Raw genomic sequence first — 19,175 nt, forward strand, 5'->3', positions numbered from 1 at the left:
TCCAAGCACAGGTAGAGTGGTGTTCGCATGCTGATGGCTCAGAGCTCTGTTTTGCTCCATGGACGCTGCACATTTATTCTGCGCTCTGGATGGCATTATCAGCTGGATGCTTTGGAGCGATTTCATGCTCTACCCCAAGGAAACTGAAGTCTTGGTGCTTGCTTTGGATGCTATTTCTCCTTTGTTGAGGGGACATGTTTGGAGTAGTGAGTAGCATTATGAATCTCAAGTCCCTTTAAAGTTTAAACCACATCTTTTCCATGCCAGGCACCAGCTGACCGTGGCAGAAATTCTGCTGTGGTGCTTCTTGGGAGTTGTAGTTCAGTGCCTCATGCTCCCCTTCTGTAGGCTGGACTCTCTAGTCAGACTCCATCTCCCATGACGCACTGTGGCAGCATAACCAAATCGAACATTTTCTTTTTTGGTTGTTCAGTTTTTTTGATGAAAAATTAAATTTTTTGGTGGAAACCAGACACTTTTGGTGGAAAAATGGGGTTTCAACTAAACAATTTTTTTCATGAAAAAACAGCTTTGATGTTAATTTTCAACTAGCTCTAATATTAAGGAAAAGGGGAAGCTTAACACTGATCTTAACACAGATCCTGGCACATCAGTGCAAGACAGAGACAGATGTTAGCTCCAGAGTGATGCTAGTTACATACAGCCTCCTCTTCTGTCCTGGCTCAATGGGACTTCAGCACATGCTTAGAATTAAGCATGCGATTATGGGGTTCCCAGCATTGAGCCTGAGATGCGTAGGTGTTAGATACAGGAGCTAGGCGTAGGAGACCTGTGTTCTATGTCTGGCTCTGCTGGATGGTTGTCATCTCCCCTTTCTGTGTGTAAAATGAGGGTAACCACAACTTCTCTATGTAAAGCACTGGAGATCAGGATGAAAAGCACTATATGGGCCTATGGAAGTCAGTGGGAATCTTTCCATTGACTTCACTGTGCGTTGGCTCAGGCTGTCTGAGAGCGGAATAGGACAGAAGGAGAGTTGAGTGGCAGTGTATGGGTTGGGGTCACTCCAGAGCAACTGGTTGTTGCATTCAGATTGTGTATTGGGAAATATCCATCAAAGCACCTAGAACTTCAGGAGAGACCTTTCTTCCCCCACAGAACGAGGGAATGAATAAATAAAGAAGATGGAGGAATCATGAGGCGAAGGCCAGTCCCAAGGGTCAAGCCTTCATTGTGTTGGCAATATTATTCAGTTAGTCAGGGTAGTACTGTACAATTCAGACACTGCAGGTTTCTAATCTGCTTATTTATAATTCAAAAGCTTGCCCATATATTAATGAACCCTTAATGAGCTGTTGAAAATGCCTGAATTAGAGTCAGATTATTAAACTCAAACGGCCCCTGTAATCATACCATTTGAGTGGGCTTTAGGTACTTTTCATATCTGCAGCTTTCTATTGTGAAGAAGATGGGTTTATTCGAAGAAAGCTTTGTAATAATTTTGACCTGCAATTTATTTATTGGCCTCTGAATGCAGCAGTCTATGCAGATGCTCTCGTCTATTATCTGTGGGGGCAGGTGCACAGCATATAGAAAGACAGCTAATTAGGATTTCCTGAAAGATAGGCTAAAACTGTGGTCTTATAACAAAGCCAAGTTCATTGTTAAACAACATTTTAGTGTCTGTTTATGTGATTTGTCTAAAATGGTGGAGATACAGAAATGAATGTTGTGGTTATAAGCAGATTAAAATCAGTAGCAAACATGCTTTTTGTTAACCTTATAATGCTCTAATGTCACCAAGGATACCAGATTTTTAAACTTTATACGGACCCATGTGTGCATAAGAAGATATTACTGAGCACATTACATAACAGGAGTGTTAGACACGGGAGGTCATTGTCCCACTCTACTTGGACCTGGTGAGGCCTCTGCTGGCGTGAGCACTTCCGGGCACCACACGTTAGGAAAGATGTGGACAACCTGGAGGGAGTCCAGAGGAGAGCAACCAAAATGATGGAGGGTTTAGACAATCTGACCTATGAAGAAACGTTAAAAACTGGGCATGTTTAGTCTTGAGAAAAGAAGACGGGGGTGGGGAGGGGGCTGATAACAGTCTTCATCCTCTCTCAAATAGCTCTTAATGTGTTTGGTGCTCTTCATGTCCACTGAGGGTAGGACATGGAGCAAGGGAGAGAGAGCTTCACTATTAGGAAAAACTCTCTAACTCTAGGGGGAGTTCAGCTCTGGAACCGGCTTCCAAAGGAGGTTGTGGAATCCCCATCATTGGAGCTTTTTAAGACCAGGCTGGACAAACTCCTGTCAGGGATCGTCTAGGTTTACTTGGGGACTTGAGTTCCCTTCCAGCTCGACAGTTCTGTGATTTTATATAAAGGGGACCTGCAGAGTGCTTTAAAAATGCACCATTCTAGATCCCATATTAAGGTGAAAGTATTCGCCTTTTGGTCAGTGCACGGCTAGGTTATTTCTGTCTGGCTGAGACCTCACACTTCCTGTGCCATTAGTACATCTGTAGTTGTTCTGGAAGTGATGTATTACTGTGTTCTTTCTAGTCTGCTCTGTACCTTAATTCCACCATGCATTGAAAGGTCAGTGAGCTAAACAGTAATAAACTCATAGTTTGATATACTGAGGAATAAAAAAGGGAAACAATAGCCCCAGAGTCTGAGCTTATATGTCAGAAAATACATATATTATCACTGGATGCAAATGGAGAGTAATTTATAAAGGCAGATGCTAGGTGGGAACAAAGGTATGCCCTGTGGATAAAGAGAAGTGTTTTCTCCCCACTAAAGAATCCAGGAAGTGTTCTGGATCTTTCTTATCAGATTCTCTTACATATGTGACAGGGGACCGATTGGATGGTTTGTAACTCCAGTGTTCCTAAACAGTGTGGTTACACAGAATACAAAGATTTCCCTACTTTTTCCCCTTAAAGGAAAACAATCTCCTATTTATTATGTGTTGATTTGAGGCATATAATTCATAAAGTAACTAGGGAGGATTAACACATTTATCGCCACACACAAGGTTAATTCTTGTAGGAGTTAGTTAATTAACCCATGGCTTTGCCATTCACATGAACGATGGAACTCACTCAGTTGCAAAATAAATGCTAGATCGTGGTATGTTACCTCCCTTTCTCTCCCATTTCTTTGTGCGTTGTAAGACATCCACTCTCTGGGCTGGATGTATCTCTGCTTTGGAATTAGTCATATTACTTCCCACTAGGAGGAAAACAATTTGCCACTCCCAGTGTTACCTGCGTTATAACAGTATATTAGGACTGTGAGCTGCAGACTCTGGCAGCTTGGTCATTTTCAGCGTCTGCTGCTATATTCCTTCCTCTTGTGCTGGGGGGGCCTCTCTTTCTTCCATTGACTCCTTTATCCCTCCTTCCAGCTGGTCTCCTTTTGTATTTATTTAAAACCAGGGAGCATTGTCTCCTCTTAGGCGTGTTGGTACTGGGAAGCTCAGTAATCGTGTTAGTCTCAGTCTAGAAACACACACCCATTTTGTGCAGCAATTTTTACTCTTTGGCCCATACGCCAAAGTACAAGGACCAGAAAGCCAGAGGAGTGGGGCCCATTTACCTGAGCGGATAATTTGGTCCTGTGTATGTAACTGTCAGGGGAGATGAGTGAAACCACTACTGAAATCTCTGACGGTGAATAAAGACCATGGTAGGCCATAAGACTCAACAGCCGCTGCGGGAAAGTACAGGAAAAGAAACTGACAGGAGACAAAGAACAAAGAAATAACAATAGAAATGGATAGTTAGAAGGAAACAATTGAAAATGTAAATGGGAGAGGGTTAGAAAACCAGAATGCTGTTCAAAAACATTAAAAGCCAGGCTGGAAGGGGAAGAGGAAAAAGACAACAAAAAGGACAGTCACCTCAGTAGGGAAAAAATTCTTTGTACGAATCAGAAAGAAAATTTCCAAGAAAAATTAGTTTCTCTCTATTCTTCCTTCCTCTAGTCTCTTTGACTGGTTGCACTTTCTTTTGCTGACACACACACACACAAAGCCTGCCAAATCTTAATTCTAAGAAACTTTCATGAGCTAAGCAGGTGTATTGGCTTGAGCGAGGCTGAACTGGTAACTTTGATGTCTGTGAACTCCAGAATAAAGAGGCAAAGCTGTCTGGACTGCTGTTTCAGTGTTCTTTGACCCACATGGTTCTTGGTGCTAACTTTTGGGCTCAGTCAATGAGCGGATGATGATAATACATTATATTTTCAAACCTTGTTCAACCTCCGAACAGGCAACAGAAATAATTTAAAATGACAACGAGACATTTTTATTATCCCAATTAAATTATATGGAATTATATTTTTAAATGAAGGTGACAGGTTTAAAACGTGTGTCTTAGAGTGAAATTAAAGCTGTGTCTTCTTGTGCCTGGAAGGTTGGCCAATGAGGGGTCGTGTCATGCAATGTGTGGAGTTCAGGACATCAAGGAATCAAATCTGTTTCTAAAAGAGGGTGGGCTGCATTGAGGCTAGAATAGAAAATAGCATTGCTGGTACTCAGGGAACACTTGGCAGCTTCTGGCTGTTACTGTCATGTATGCTGCGCTCTACGCAGAGCGTGCAGCACTGTGTGTTACTAAGAACAGGCGCAGACACAGACGGCAGAATCAGAATGCAAACATGTGAGGTGCCAACTTCCTACCCACTGGGACCCTGTCTAACTAGTGTGTGAATACCTGGTTTTAAACAGATTTAAAGAGGTTAATTGGGCTGGGAGATCACTGGTTGTGTTACATCTTTAATGGAAGTGCTGATTCGAGAAGCAATGGCTCTAGTGATTTTTATACTAGTGTAATTATTTTTAAACTTTGTTTTCAGTATTGTTGATAACATCTTGGCAGAGTGCCTGCATGCCCTGATTAAACCTACAAATTGTCAGCCTTGGTCTGTAGCGCTCAGATGAGATTGCTGACTGAGCATCACTTTGGACGGTCTCATTTTAAAACAGAAATTAGGTTTAAAGTGTTGTTTCCACCAACGTACTGTAATAGTGCCAGCACTTTCAAACACATATTTAGCATCCCAGCAGCCTGACTGCAGTTAAATGCCTGGGTGGTAAGGGAAGGCATAATTCTTTCTTGTTTATATTTAGTGTTTAAATCTGCATGTGAGCTCCAGAGTGGTACAGTATTCTGCATGGGAACACGGCAGGTCTGTGTGCAGGAGGGCGTGCTGGAGTCCCATCAACCTCAGCTTTCCATGAAGAGGCACTTCTGTTACCTGGCCCTCACTCCTATCCCCGCCGCTGCCCGTGTAATGCGTAAACCTTCCACGAGGGTGTTGGGTGCATTCCAGGAGCTTGCTCATCTTTGGAGGATGGCTCCCTCTTAGGTATATTTGGTTGACACCAGTGGGAGTTAGGGCACCGATTTATCTTGTGGGAAAGTAAGTTCCCACATGGAGTTCGGACGAGAATGCTACCCCTTCTGCAGACACTTCAAGTTAACCCTTCGAATTCTGTAGCAGGGATAGATTTCTGCCGAGCAAGTCTCTGCAAGAACACCACGAACCTCAGACAAATAAATACCACAAACTTACTCCTCCCATATGGTTTTCTATCCATGTGAAATTACTAAATAAGTAGTGCTTAGATTTAGGTATGTTACTGAAAAATAAAGGAAAACATCATGTATGAGTATATTCCTGTCATATTTACAATAAAGAGTTAAAAAAATCTATGGGGTGTTTGAAAAGTTCTGTGACAAGTCTCTCATCCTCTGTTAAATTCAGTGGGTTTTCAGAGTAATTTCTATAGAGCCCTCTTGGTTTTATCTCTGCTAAATTCTATACGACTTTTCCATAGGGGTGGGGGAGGCTTGGACCTCTTAGGCCATCATGGTGATGGGGACAGAGCCGTTATTGACCCTTACGCCTGGGGGGGTCAATGTCTCTCCCAGCAGAGAATGGTTTTGTAAAGTATTACAATGACAGGTCCAGCTCGCCCCCAGGAGTGGGGCTGGCTGCAGGCAGGAGCTTGCCAGGGAATGGGAAATACTCACTGTGGTTTCTCTGTCTGTCTCTCTCTTTTTTACCCAAAGGTTTGAGCATCCGAGGAGCCCAGGAGGAAGACCCTCCCGATCCCCAGCTAATGAGACTGGACAATATGCTTCTGGCAGAAGGGGTTTCAGGTCCTGAGAAAGGTGGGGGATCGGCAGCCGCAGCCGCAGCCGCAGCAGCCTCTGGAGGGTCCTCAGATAACTCTATCGAACACTCAGATTACAGAGCCAAATTGACCCAGATCAGACAAATCTATCACACAGAGTTGGAGAAATATGAACAGGTCAGACATCACTCTCGCAGCCCTATGTGTACCTGCTGCCACTTGTCTCTGCACCTCTGCTAACCGGTTCCTGTTTCTCTATAGGGCTTAAAAATTACATCTCTCTCTCTCTCTCTCTTCCTCTCTGTTTAAAGAGCTGGGCAGTCAATGAAAGGGCTGATGTTGTGGGTGGAGCTCGGTGGCAATGACCAGGCTGGCTGGCATGCCTGGTTCTTATCTGTTGTTCCCCACTGTTACTTGGGAGTGAGCTTTCTGTGTACATACCGAAAACAGCCCGAACCAGTAGTCCCCCCCAATCCTAGAAACTGCCCGGTTAGGGGACTCTGAGGGTGTGTCTACACAGGGATAACAAACCCGCAGCAGGCCTGGGTCAGCTGACTCAGGCTCCGGCTGGAGCAAGCTAGGAACCTGCACGGGGGGAGGGTCCCAGATCTCCGACTCCAGTCTGAGTCCAAAAGTCTGCACAATGATTTTTAGCTCCTAAGCCTGAGCCCTGTGAGCCTGAGTCAACTGACCTGGGCCAGCTGCAGCTATGCCACAGGGCTTTTGTCCCCGTTTAGACGTACCCTTAGGACAAGGGGGAATCTTAAATAGTGCCACTCTGTAAGCCTGTAATGAACCCTAGTAAAATCATTGCTTCGGTGAGCCAAAATGCACATGATGGCTGGGAGCCATAGCACTTGGAGCGGTTATCAGATTTCACACGCTAAGTAAGGTCAGGCCTAGGCTAGTACTTGGCTGGGAGGTGGCTGAGAAACAGGAGATGGTGTTGGGGAGTTAATAGGTATCGATCTTCCTCTGAGCTGGCAGTGAATCCAAGACTTTAGCACGGTGCTAGGCGGCCAGTGCTGCTGGAGGTGGCGTCTTCCAGAGGTCCTGACCACTTGTGGGTACTGGAGATCCCATGGCATTGTTTGCAAGATTTAGAGCAATAGCTTGAGTGTCCTGGGCAAATATATGCTGCCTCCCTAAATTCTGCCTGAAGTTTCAATGGGGTTTGGTGATCTAGATCTTTCTCTCTGTAAACTATGGCGATGTCAATGATATAAAGCACTTCAGGATTATTCAGGATGAAATACACTATATACATTTAAGATGATAATTTATTATTCATAATAAGAAGAAATATGCAAATTAAGTTGATGATGAAACCTTTTAAGGTTGACATTTACTCTCAGGATTTTTACATGATTTCAATAATCCTCTGCAGATACTCAGGGCTGCGGGTTCTTCTCCGGGAGCTGGTGACATGCTGCTCTTGTGGGTTTCATGGACATTGGGGGAACCTTTAAAAAACTACATTCTGCTCTTGTGCAGAGCAGTGTGGCTTCCCTGCCCCCCGTGAATCCAGCGTGGCAGGGGCTGTGCCCTGATAATAGCCTGCAGAGCCATCAGGGAGAGTTATTCTCCTTTGTATTTCTTTACTGTACAACTTTGCATCTCAGGAGCTGGAAGGCGGGGCAGGAGAAGAAAAGGGTGTGAGACCCCTGGCTGTTGCCAGCCTCAGCCATAATGGCTTCATTTCTCCCTCCCAGAGAGGTCCTAGTAAAGCTTATAAACCCTGAACCTAATGAGCTCAACGAACCTAATCAGCTGGTGGTTTCCTGAGTGGAAGGTGGGGAAATTCTTCACGACTGTGAAGTGTTCGTCTCAACAAACGGAAACCACAACCGAGACCGTAAGACGGCAGTAAAAATCCCACTTGAAAGCACAACAGCAAAGGAAATCACAGCGCGGCTCAGGCTCCGTTCTTTTGCCAGAAGCTGGGAACGGGCGACAGGGGATGGATCACTAGATGATTCCTGTTCTGTTCATTCCCTCTGGGGCACCTGGCACTGGCCACTGTCGGAAGACAGGATATTGAGCTCGATGGACCTTTGGTCTGACCCAATGTGACCATTCTTAGCTGCTCTGCTGTGGCTTGGCAAGTTCCCCCAGTCTGCTCTGCTGGGGTTTAGCCCTGGGAGGGGAGCTTGCTTGGTCTCCAAGCTGGGGTCCTTGGTTTTAGGATGCTCAGACCTTGCATTTTATTCCCACAGAGGCTCTTGGGATAGTTTAATTTCCTGTTTTATGAAGGTCATTAACTAATAAGAAAACATGGAAGAGGTTAATGGAGTCTCCCTGAAAGGTATTGACAGTAAGGGCCACCCTCTGGCAGTGTCTGTGGCTGACTTGCATGCCAACTGGCTGAAATGCCATGATCTGCCATGTTGGACAGTGGTGGGACCTTCAGGTAGGAGCAGCAGGCAATGGGCAAACAGCACAGCTGGTCCTGCTGCTCTGTGTGCGCACTGCCCGCTGCCCTGAGCACTGTGACCAGACGACCTTGCTCCTTGCCGGTTCTTGCTCCAGAGCTGCACACACTCCTATTCAACATTCTGGGTTTCTTTGTCTCTAACAGATTCCTGCCTCCCCGCTGCCAATCGGTACATCTGCAGGGACAGCAATAACCCAGAGTCCCTCTTTCCCAGCCTTCTAATAGTCCCCCAGCCTGCCCATCGGCCCCTTTCCCTTCCCTGGGTCTCTCCGTGAGGCCGCAGCTCTTACAACAAACAGTCGCTGAAAGGCCCATTAGGTCTGGAAGCCTCTTGGCTTGACACCGATTGCGGCTGAGTTGAGATCATTCAAATCTCACAAGCTCTGGCATCTAAGATGCAGCCAGGCCCCCCCTGAGAGGCTCCCGGAGGTCTCGGATCAGCAGCATATGTCTGGGTGTCGGGGAGCAGAGAGGAAGCTGGGTGGTGCGGAGGGAGTTGTGTCATGTGGACAGCTGAGGAGGCGTTTTGGGAGGTGGGTTGGATGCTTTCCCCAGCCGGCGCAGTGCAGGCCGCATTCTGCTGGAAATGTGGACAGAACCTTTGTTGCTGTGGCTCAAGGCCGGGGCTGGTCACACGCTGGCCATTAGTCCTGTCTGTGGCCAGCAATGCTTCACTATATCGTGACAGTGGCGGAGGATTCAGTGAGCGACTGACAGTGACTTTGCTCAAAGGTCCTTTTTCTCCATAAAGAAACAACCTGTGCAAGTCCCCAAACCCTTCCCCACACTGTGCTGGGCAGCGACGCTCGGACGAATACATCCCTTTATTCTGCGTAGGTAGCAATGCTCATCAAATTAACAAACAGCCACCCCAGCAGTGAATGAAAGCCCCTTATAAAATCCCAGGGGGAGAGGCTGGAGCTGGATTTGGGGCTGAAATGAATCCCATGGTTGTGCTAATCGTTAGTTCCTGGCAAGTGTTCTTTGGCTGTAATCAGTGTAACGAATGGGGCAGGGAAAGGCGACTAGTTCCATTTACAAAGGTTTTGGCCAAAATGCCACAGCCATCCGTCCAACCCCAGGACCCGAGCAGGCTGCACGGGTGCTGCTAGGAGAGAGAGGCAGAGCTGATCGGAAACTTGTATCTTTTCCCCCGTTGAGCCTGACTCCAGCAATGTCTGCTCTCCAGAAATATAATAATTTCCCAAGCCTGGCAACAACCTGTCTGCTACCTGTTTGCCTTTGGAACGGGGCTGGTCTCCACAGCCGAGAGGCACCCAGGACTGCTTCCCTGTCCCCACTGGCTGCAAGTTTCTGAAAGGTTCTTACTGCCCTACAGATAAAGGGGAAGCAGAACCGCTCCCGCACATAGCTCCCACTGCATGATTCAGGCACGAGGAATGAGCAGGCCTGCTCCACGCGAGAGGAGGCTGCTCCAAAAACGGCTCAGTCCATGTCGCCATGTCTCGTTGCCTGCGAACCTTCCGGGGGGTCTCGGTCTGGGAAATGTCTGCACAACCGGCACCTTGGTCTCTGCTCCTGTGTGTAGAGTTTGATTCTGACATTTGTTGCCAGTTAGGGGAATGCACTTTAAAAAGAAGAAGAAAAAAAAAAAGGAAAGTGTGTCATGCCAGGAGCAGCCCCTTCTTGCCTTGTGGCAGGAGAAGTGGCTGAATGCAGGCAATTCTCTCCATAATTTACAGCCACTATAATAGAGATGACATATTGAAAGCTATCTTCTATAATTACACTGAAATACATTTTTGCTGTAGGCAAAAGTATTGTAAGGGTCCCAAGCCTCCCCGAGCAGCTGGGAACCTGCTTTCCGAGTTCACAGATGTCTTCTGAATTCACCCCAAATCAGGGTGAAGCCTGGACTCCAGACAAGTGCCACTGAGTGGTGAGAACTTGCCTGGGTGCAGAATATTGTTTGGGGAATGGCTGTCCAGCTGCTGAACTAAGCCGGTCTCTCTCTTGTCCTTGCGCACATCCAAGAACTCTTGGTTAAGCATTAAAGCATGCTGATGCATTCTCTGCTTCTGTAGGGTTTCTGAGCAGGTTAACGAGGACAGCCCTTACAACCTGACCTTATTAGTAATGTTCAGGGCACCAAGAGGCCTGAAAAATAGTAGCAAGAAGGCGCTCAAGTAGCTTGGATGTTGTAGCTAAACGTGAGAGAACAACACCATGTGGCACATTCGTCTGATCTTATTTCCATCCTGGGATGCTGGAGTAACTCCCCAGCAGTTAATTGGTGCGTGCTAGTGACAGGGAAATTGGAATCAGGCCCTCCCTGTAGCTCCAAAGCAGCAAGCCCTTCCCCAGCACGGGACGGGTCTTGTCTCCTGAAAGCAGCTTTTAAACTGTTCACTGCAGCTTTTAAACAGAACGTTTGTGTGTGTTCTGATCTCACTTCCACCCCTTAGCAGCCTCATTCTGAGATGTCCAGATGTGGTGAAGAGGGTGAATTATCTGACCCTTCTGGAGGGCAGTTTAACACCATTTTGGGGCAGAAATATTCTCATGGGGGAAAAATGCCTGTAAATCTTTTCACTGCAACCATTTCCGTTGATACAAGGCTTTGGAAAAAACACCCCAAATCCTGTGAATAATGATGCAATTAGGTGGCGAGTGTTGTGCCCATGACCCTGTCTCAGTGCCAAGTATTTTTCAGGGAAACCAGAGCCCCCCTCTTGTCTCAGGAAAAGAGATGCTGCATTTCGGTACATGCGTTACTTATCAACGTGTGTGATTTACCCGATGAACGAAAGCATCTTGAATAACAGACGGGTAAAAATGTTTTTTCTGAAACATCTGTACTATTATGCCTGCTGGGGAACCAACCGGTGAAATGCAAAGGAAGAACCGACCCTTCCAGACTCTCACCCGGAAGTGGATGCTCATTCCCCTGAGGGGCGCCAGTGAAGGCTGAGGCTGCTCATTGCTGGAGATGCTACATGGGGCAATAAGGGCTCAAATCCAGAGGCCAGGGATGTCAGTTGTAAAGATTCCCTGGGATCCAGCTCTAAATGTTTGCAGGATTGGGCCCTTAGAAGTGGGTTTTATGGTGGGACTGTTAGGATCAGGACTTAGTGGCTTTGCATGATCAGTTCTGCCCGGGGTGACGCTGGCAGGAAGCGAACACCACACCTGGGTCAGACATGTGCAGGTGCCCAAGTTTACAAAATATGAGCCCGCGTCACCTGGCGCCGAACTAAATTTCCAGTCCCGTTTCCAAGAAGCCTTAATTTTCATTAGCAAAACCAATAGACCTAAGCCGGGCCAGGCACATGCCTGTGTTCCCAGGTAGTAACCATGTGCCATGTCAGCACATAGCAGGGACTCATGCCAGAGCTGGAGGAGAAGGACTGAGAACAGTGAGTACTGGGATCTGCGGTTTGTTTCAGGCTGGAAATATCAAAGCTGCCAAAGCAACGTGTCCCCTATTCGATTGTGCCACCTGCTTGTGGGCGGAGCCCTGGCTTGCCAGGTTTGGCCACCAGCGATACTTTGTGTGTGTGGTTAAACAGGGGTTTCAGGATCAACTCCTCCACTAGAATCAGACCAGACATGCTTGGCAGCCTTGCCGGCAGGCAGGGAATCCACTGCTACTGTCTCCCTGTCCTGCCTCAATGGAGAGAGGAGGCTCGCGGCCTGGTCTGTGCAGCGGGAGGAAACATGTCCTTGTCCATCTTCCCTCCAGCCCTGATGAGTGGAAATATTTCATTCCCCTGGGATGTCTCCAGCCCAGTTCACAAGGGGAACAACTGCCAGTGACCCAGAGAGAGGAGAGGAGCACTTCCCAGTCCCCTTCTCCCTGGCAGCAGGAGGATCCATTGCCACTCCCAGCTGAGGTACAGGTCTGGCCCCGGTGGCCAGAGGAAGGGAGCTGGCAAACCACTGTGGACCCTGCTATTTCATTGTTTCAGGCCATAAAAATAAACCAAAGGGAAGGAAAAATGTGCAAATGAAAAACGAAGCTCAGATTTGCTCAAATATAAAACCCCAAACCGAGGAAGCCTCACTAGAGTCTGGGAGCTGGGAATGAAAATGCAGCTCCCTGATAATTGGCTCCCCTTCCCTTGCTCCAGCCGTGCCAGTGGATCTCCGCACTTGGACGGAGCGGGAATGTGACCCTGACTCAGGAACGGTGCTGCCAAGCCATCGTCAGGGAGATTCAGCCCGGCCCAAGAGCTGTCACTGCACTGTGCACTGAGGGAGTCCTGCGCCCCTTCAAGGCAAGGAGCTGAGCCTTGTCACACTGCTGCCTCGAAAGCTGTGCAGCGAGGATGTAAATTAGCCTGTAATTTACTTTCAGTAGTGTAAAGAAAAAAAATCACTTTGCCTGAAGTGTATGCATCTTTCTTAAGGGTGTACCCAGATTTTAATTATCTAAATGTAAATACTTAACGAATTTTACTTAGAGTAATGAGCTAAAGTGCACACTACATAAATGAGATGTTCTAATTAATCATGTATGAACTACTGGTTTAAAGAAAAGCTATGTGAATTCTGCAAATGTTGGGCTATTGCCAAATTGCTAATCAGCATTTGCATTCATAGATGGCTTCACTTAATAAGTTGTGAGACATTCAGCAAATGTTATAGGAAATTATGAGTTTTTAGATGCATAAACTTTTCACTTTTAACTCTTTCCCTTGCGTGGGCTCCTGAAATTCAGATTAGTCATTGAAAATCTAGATGCGAAACAAACCATAAAGTGATTCTTAACCCCAGCTTTCGAATAAAAGCGAAGCTAGCACCCCAGTGGGAGTTACATGGATAGCCTGAGCAAGACTTTTGCAGTTTCCTGTGCCTGATTTAGTGAGTGCTGAGTGTCATAGTCATAGCCCAGTATGTTGGGTACACGAGAGTGAAATCCTTTGGCTATATTTGGCAGTGATTCCAGCTCAGCTTTGCTTTTCTACATCTGCCTTGCTTGTATAATCAAAATGCACACCTGCAAAGGTGCCTAAAGCCTCTGAGACCTCCTCCTTGGTGTGAAGTTTTTCACAGGAGCAGACATCCCTTTATTTTTTGCATGCCTAAAAAATGAAGCTCTCAACTGGCACAGTGCTGGGTCCCTGTTTTTCTATGGCCAGGTTAGGACAATGACGGGTTTGTATATGGAATGTGTTAGAGTTCCACTCCGGTTCCCTAGGAAGAGATTAGTTCTGTAGTTGTAACTTCGTTCCCTCAAGCAGAGAACAGTGCTGGGTTTTGTTTTTGAACAAGAGGAAAGACAGATAAATCAGCATAGTTTGTGACAGCCCCCAGCCTCTGCTTACGGAGCAGCCAGCATGCCAGCACACCACTGCTTGTTCATAGCAACATCCAGCTCAGGAAAAGTCTCTGGATGAGGCAGTCCGAGAAGTTTAGATTGCACTATCCTCCTCCCTACTTAATCTGTGGAGGCAGAAGGGAATGCTAATGCAAAACTTCCAGCACCTTCCCTCATCAGTGGTTCAGGCCATACTGTGGAGGCCAGGGCCCAGAGAGCCCTGCAGATATATGGCATATGGCCTCTGTGAAATTATGCCTTTTAAAAGGTTTGCTCTAGGTAAAATCAAAGAGATTTAAATATCATAATCTGCCACAGCTGGTTAAACAATTACTTGCTGTGTGAGAGTGGTGAAGTGCATTCCTAAAAGGGAAGTCCTGGTATCAGGCGGGCTTCAAAGATATGGGGGTGAGGGGGTCCTCCCCCACATTTAAGTTATTAACTCTGCTCTGCAACAGTGGAGTCCCAGCTATTATCCTCATGCCTGTAGCTATTTATATGCTATAACCTGAGCACTCCCTTCTACTTCAGGGCCCTTCTGCCCCTCCTAGAAAAATACACAGACCCTGTCTTTAAGATTGATTTCTCTTTAAATGTAAAAAGAGCCATAGCATAGTCATAGCTTGTTTACCCCCCGGCACTGTAAAAAGAAAAGAGACTCAAACTTTCACTCACAAATATGCATCCGTTGTATTATTGCTGTTCAGAGGATGGCTCTGCTCCCTGACAAGGGAACGACGGGCAAGGCTCTAGTGCAGGACCCTGGAGGTCTCTGCCAGATGAACCCGAGAACACTGAGGGAGATAGATGGTTAAGAGCACATGGGTGGAGAGAGGGGGGGTGGGAGTGGCATGGTATCTAGGTTTCTGAAATTAGGAGGGGTCACTCTGTGGCTGCCTGGCCTCTTTTCCTGCTTGCATTGCCTCCCATTGTGAGGTGGATGAGAGTAGCTACTGCAGGCTCCTCACAATTCCCTGCCACCGCAGAGCCCGCAGTGCAGAGCACCGGGTGGGGTGTAGCAGGCCCCCGACACAGGAAATGCTCGGTGGCTTCACGCAGCAGTGAGGTCAGTGGTTATGTTCCTGTGTGACAGCACAAAACCATCTCTGAGCTGATCTGTCCTTCACAGGCATGTAACGAATTCACCACACACGTGATGAACCTTCTCCGAGAACAGAGTCGGACACGTCCCATTTCTCCCAAGGAGATCGAAAGGATGGTGGGCATCATCCATCGAAAATTCAGCTCCATCCAGATGCAGCTCAAACAAAGCACTTGTGAAGCAGTAATGATTTTGAGATCAAGGTTCCTTGACGCCAGGTACGTGAGAGGATAGTTTTGCTGCTGCTTTCATTTCATTCGGGCAGTGTTGGCTTACGTGCTCCAGGATGTGTGTTGATTCACCCCGGGCCATGCCCTGGGGAGGCCACTCAGTGCTGTTCATCCACTCCATGGCTGCTTCGGGAAGGGGAGGTTCCCTGCAGAAAGCTTAACATGTTTCGGTAAGGGTTAAATACTTCATTTCAGTTCATCTGCCAGAACACATTGCAGAGCTGTACAGGACCCAGGTAAGGGCTGTGACGGGCATCCTGGCAGATATCTGAACAGTTCCAGGGGAAGGTAGCCATGGCGCACCGTGGGTGTTTTAGAAACGTGTCTTGCAAAATATTGCAATCTGGTAACTGAGGAGTTAATGATCTCACAACCTCTGCACACAGGCTAAGGCCGAGCCCGGGTTAGGGTCTGTGTCCTTATTGACTAGACGTGCCTGGTTGATGATGTTTACAAAGGGCCGGATTCTGCTGGCCTTGCTCCCACTGGGGTGTCCTTTGGACTGTACCACGCGAAAGGATGACAGACTCAGGCTCTGAACTTCCACCAGCAAAGTTAGTCAGAACCAGCGTGTAGCAGTCTGGTGGGGTCTCCGGAGCACAGCACTGCTCCCAGCAGACAGGGCACTTCTAAAGCTCTCTGGGTCTTTCCCAGGCCTGGGGAACTCTTTCTTTGCTCAGTAACGGTGAGGAAATCCAAGGGAGAGCTTGATGACTCCCAGCATGTGCAAGGGGTAGGACGGTGCATCTGCCTGTCTCTCCATGGAGACATCCCAAGTACTTCAGGGAACAACATCTGGGCGCAGGAGGACAGTGGGTACTTGAGAGAGGGTGAGGATGGACAGAGGAGCTGAGCAATGCAATGCCTGCTGATCTTGAGTGCCAGCTTTCTCCACACGATGGTGCAACAGCAGAAACAGACAGACTGAAATTACAAGAGGTTTATGGAAACAATTAGGTTTCTTTTGAACCACAGAGCAGGCTGCATTAGTGACCACAGGTGTCATTCCTTCCTGGAGAGCTGCACTAATGCAGATTACAGGAACCTGTGGCAATTAGGTTCCCTGAGATGTATGGTATATAAGAGGAAACCGAGCAAAACCCTCGGAGCCCAAAGTACTGAGCAGAATCCTAGCAATGCCTCCCTGTAGCTAGTACGTTGCACCTTACACCTGAAAGCTGTTAGGAGCTAAACAAGAATGAAATAATTTCACTAATGAGAAGGTCACTGGCAGGTGTGGCAAATTAGGGTAATTACAAACAGTTGGGGAAATGTCTGGAGCCAGGTAAAGCTTGCAGATGCACATTTGAAAGTGATTTCTTTACAAGGAAGGAAGGTAAACAAGGCCAAATGAGCGGAAACCCAGTAATGAGATAAACACAGCTCTGGGGAGAGTCTGCCTGCGCCAGGGCCTGCTGGAGGGAGTAACAGAGCCGCGCAGATGGGACTGAGCTGCATACTGGCCCGAGGCACTGGCGTTCAGACTGCAAGCAGCCCTCAGGGGAACGGCACTTTGAAGAAAATGTTCAATGGGTCCTTTCCAAAAAGTGTGCTGAGAAAAACCATTGCACTGGGTGGAAGGAAAAGCCTGAAGCCGTGCAAATGGTGGGGGTTGGATTCCTCTGTTCCACAGCTCGACCTGTACACTGGGAAGGGAGCACAGTGCTTCTAATGGAGGGGGAAAAGGCCAGTCCAATGTACTGCTCCCCTGCCTGCTCACCTCGCTCACATTCCCTGGGTCATCGGACAGGCCGGTGCATGCCCCAGGCAGCACATTTAAGGACAAATCTCTCTCAAGCCCAGGCACTGGAGCAGGGAGACAAGACCTCTGCTTGTGTATCGCACCCTGTGCTGCACACTAGGACTCAGACATATCCCATTGCAAGAGATACCATAGAGTCACCCGTCACCCCCCCTCCCCCACCCCCCCCGGGGAGCACCAGAAGCCAGCCAGGGAGCTCTGCTGGATGGTGCTCCGCGGGGTAGAGGCACCAGCCACGCACTTCCCTGCCCCCTTTGAACCTTGCTCCTCACAGCCTGCCCGTGGAGGGGCCCTAATGTTCTTGCGGTTAAATGGTGAGAGAAGAGCAGGTAATTACAGGCCAATAGCATCCAATTTCAGATCTGTAACTTCCTGGAGAAGCAGGTCAGTTCCTGCATGTGAGACTGGTGCTGCCCAGCAGGCTCGGCACTGCCCGTCTGTCTGTCTCAAGCCAGGTTTTGATTTTTTTGTATTATTTTTTCCCCACTGCACTCGTTGCCATGGTATTGGGGTGCCCCAAACAAGGCATGCCCAGCTAAGGATGAAGTACTGCAAACAGAGACAGTGTAGTGACATGATACTGAGCAAAGGCTGAATGCCTTCCTTGGCCATTTTAAGTATAGTTAATGTCTGAGAATCGACATGTAACTGCAGTGATTATAAACTTTTGAGCATGGTGCCGAGAATAACTTGGGTCAGATCATGATGCCATGGAAGTCAATGGCAAAACTCCCCTTGATGTGAGTGGGGCAAGAGGCAGGGCCAGTGTGTGGATTGTAAGATGCCAGTGAGATACGGTGCTCAGCTGAGTGATAAGTGTGTTGCCTACAGACTGGTATGTAGGTAGGAAGTAAAGGAGGTTTTATCCTGAACAGAGCCTCCTGTAGACTTCTGTTAACATCTGTACCAGCAATGGGTTTCTTTCCTCATTTCAGACGGAAAAGACGTAACTTCAGTAAACAAGCCACAGAAATCTTGAACGAGTATTTTTACTCCCACCTCAGTAATCCCTACCCCAGTGAAGAAGCCAAAGAGGAGCTGGCAAAGAAATGCAGCATCACAGTATCACAGGTAAGACAAGGCTCATGTCGTCAGCATTGCCATCACCTGCCAGCGCCATCCCTTGCCTGGCAGAGCTGAGCCTTCTTAAGATTTGAGAATACGACTCTAAGTAGACATGTATCAGAGGGGTAGCCGTGTTAGTCTGTATCCACAAAAACAACAAGGAGTCCGGTGGCACCTTAAAGACTAACGGATTTATTTGGGCATAAGCTTTTGTGGGCAAAAAATCCATTTCTTCAGATGCCAAATAAATCCGTTAGTCTTTAAGGTGCCACTGGACTCCTCGTTGTTTAAGTAGACATGTCTACCCAAGTGATCACTCATGGTTTTGACCAGATACACCTTCCATAGGGTACTGCTCCTTTCCTTTGAAAGCAGACATGTTTCACAGAGGGTAAGGGGTAACATTTGCATAGGTTCAGGAAGTAGCGAGTTCAGAGCACCCCTGGCTCTGGTCAGTGTCTGCTGGCTCTAATGTGTAGGTCTGTCTAGATGGATACTGTTGCTTTGCTGATGCGCAAGAGTCCTGGCTATGGGGATGTGGGAATTCAGTGGGAAAAGGCAGGTGACTCTATCCATGCAGGGCCTGGCTCTTCTGGGTATCTGCCCACCCACTCGCCAGTCTGTGCCTTTTCTCTCTTGTCTCAGCTACAGTGGAAGATGCATTCGAAAGTTCTCCAGGGCAATCCAGTAGCCCTTGCCCAGTGTCCTCCTTTGTGAACATAAAAGTTGATGTCTCTGAAACATACATGGGAAAAGGTGGCAGATAGACGGGAAATGTGATTGCAAGCTCTCTGGGGCAGGGCTCATGACTTTCTTTTGGGCCTATGAAGGGCCTGGCTTCCTTTAGGATGCAGTAAAATGAATAAATACAGTGAATACATGTAACCAGCTATTCAGCATTACATCATATACAATCTGTGCGTGCCAATCAGATCCTTAGATGGTTCATCTCTCATTGTCAGCTATACATTCATTAAAACTTAACGTTAATTCAGTGAAGGGCCAGTTTATTGACAAATATATAATTATTTTTATGGATCAGATTTTCTCTGATTAGTTGAAGCCTTTAAGGAGTCTCTTCTCTAACCCAATCAGAATACAACTTTTCAATCACAGTACAGTGACAATTATTGCTGCATTGCACCAAAGTGTTTTAGGCAAAACAATTCCCTTCTTTCAGT

The 19,175-nt window shown here is 47.4% G+C and overlaps 1 protein-coding gene across 5 annotated transcripts in view; it reads left to right on the forward strand.

Annotated features, from left to right (window-relative positions):
• The window catches only part of PBX3 (PBX homeobox 3), a 157,652-nt gene that overhangs the window by 121,816 nt on the left and 16,661 nt on the right, over positions 1-19,175 (forward strand). For all 5 annotated transcript variants that reach the window (XM_074974207.1, XM_074974205.1, XM_074974209.1 and 2 more), the window contains 3 exons: positions 6,056-6,297; positions 14,965-15,155; positions 17,865-18,000. In XM_074974207.1, the coding sequence (XP_074830308.1) occupies positions 6,056-6,297; positions 14,965-15,155; positions 17,865-18,000 (569 nt within the window). The remainder of the gene's footprint in view (positions 1-6,055; positions 6,298-14,964; positions 15,156-17,864; positions 18,001-19,175) is intronic.

This window comes from Natator depressus, chromosome 16, assembly GCF_965152275.1.
Source record: "Natator depressus isolate rNatDep1 chromosome 16, rNatDep2.hap1, whole genome shotgun sequence".
Lineage (NCBI taxonomy): Eukaryota > Metazoa > Chordata > Testudines > Cheloniidae > Natator > Natator depressus.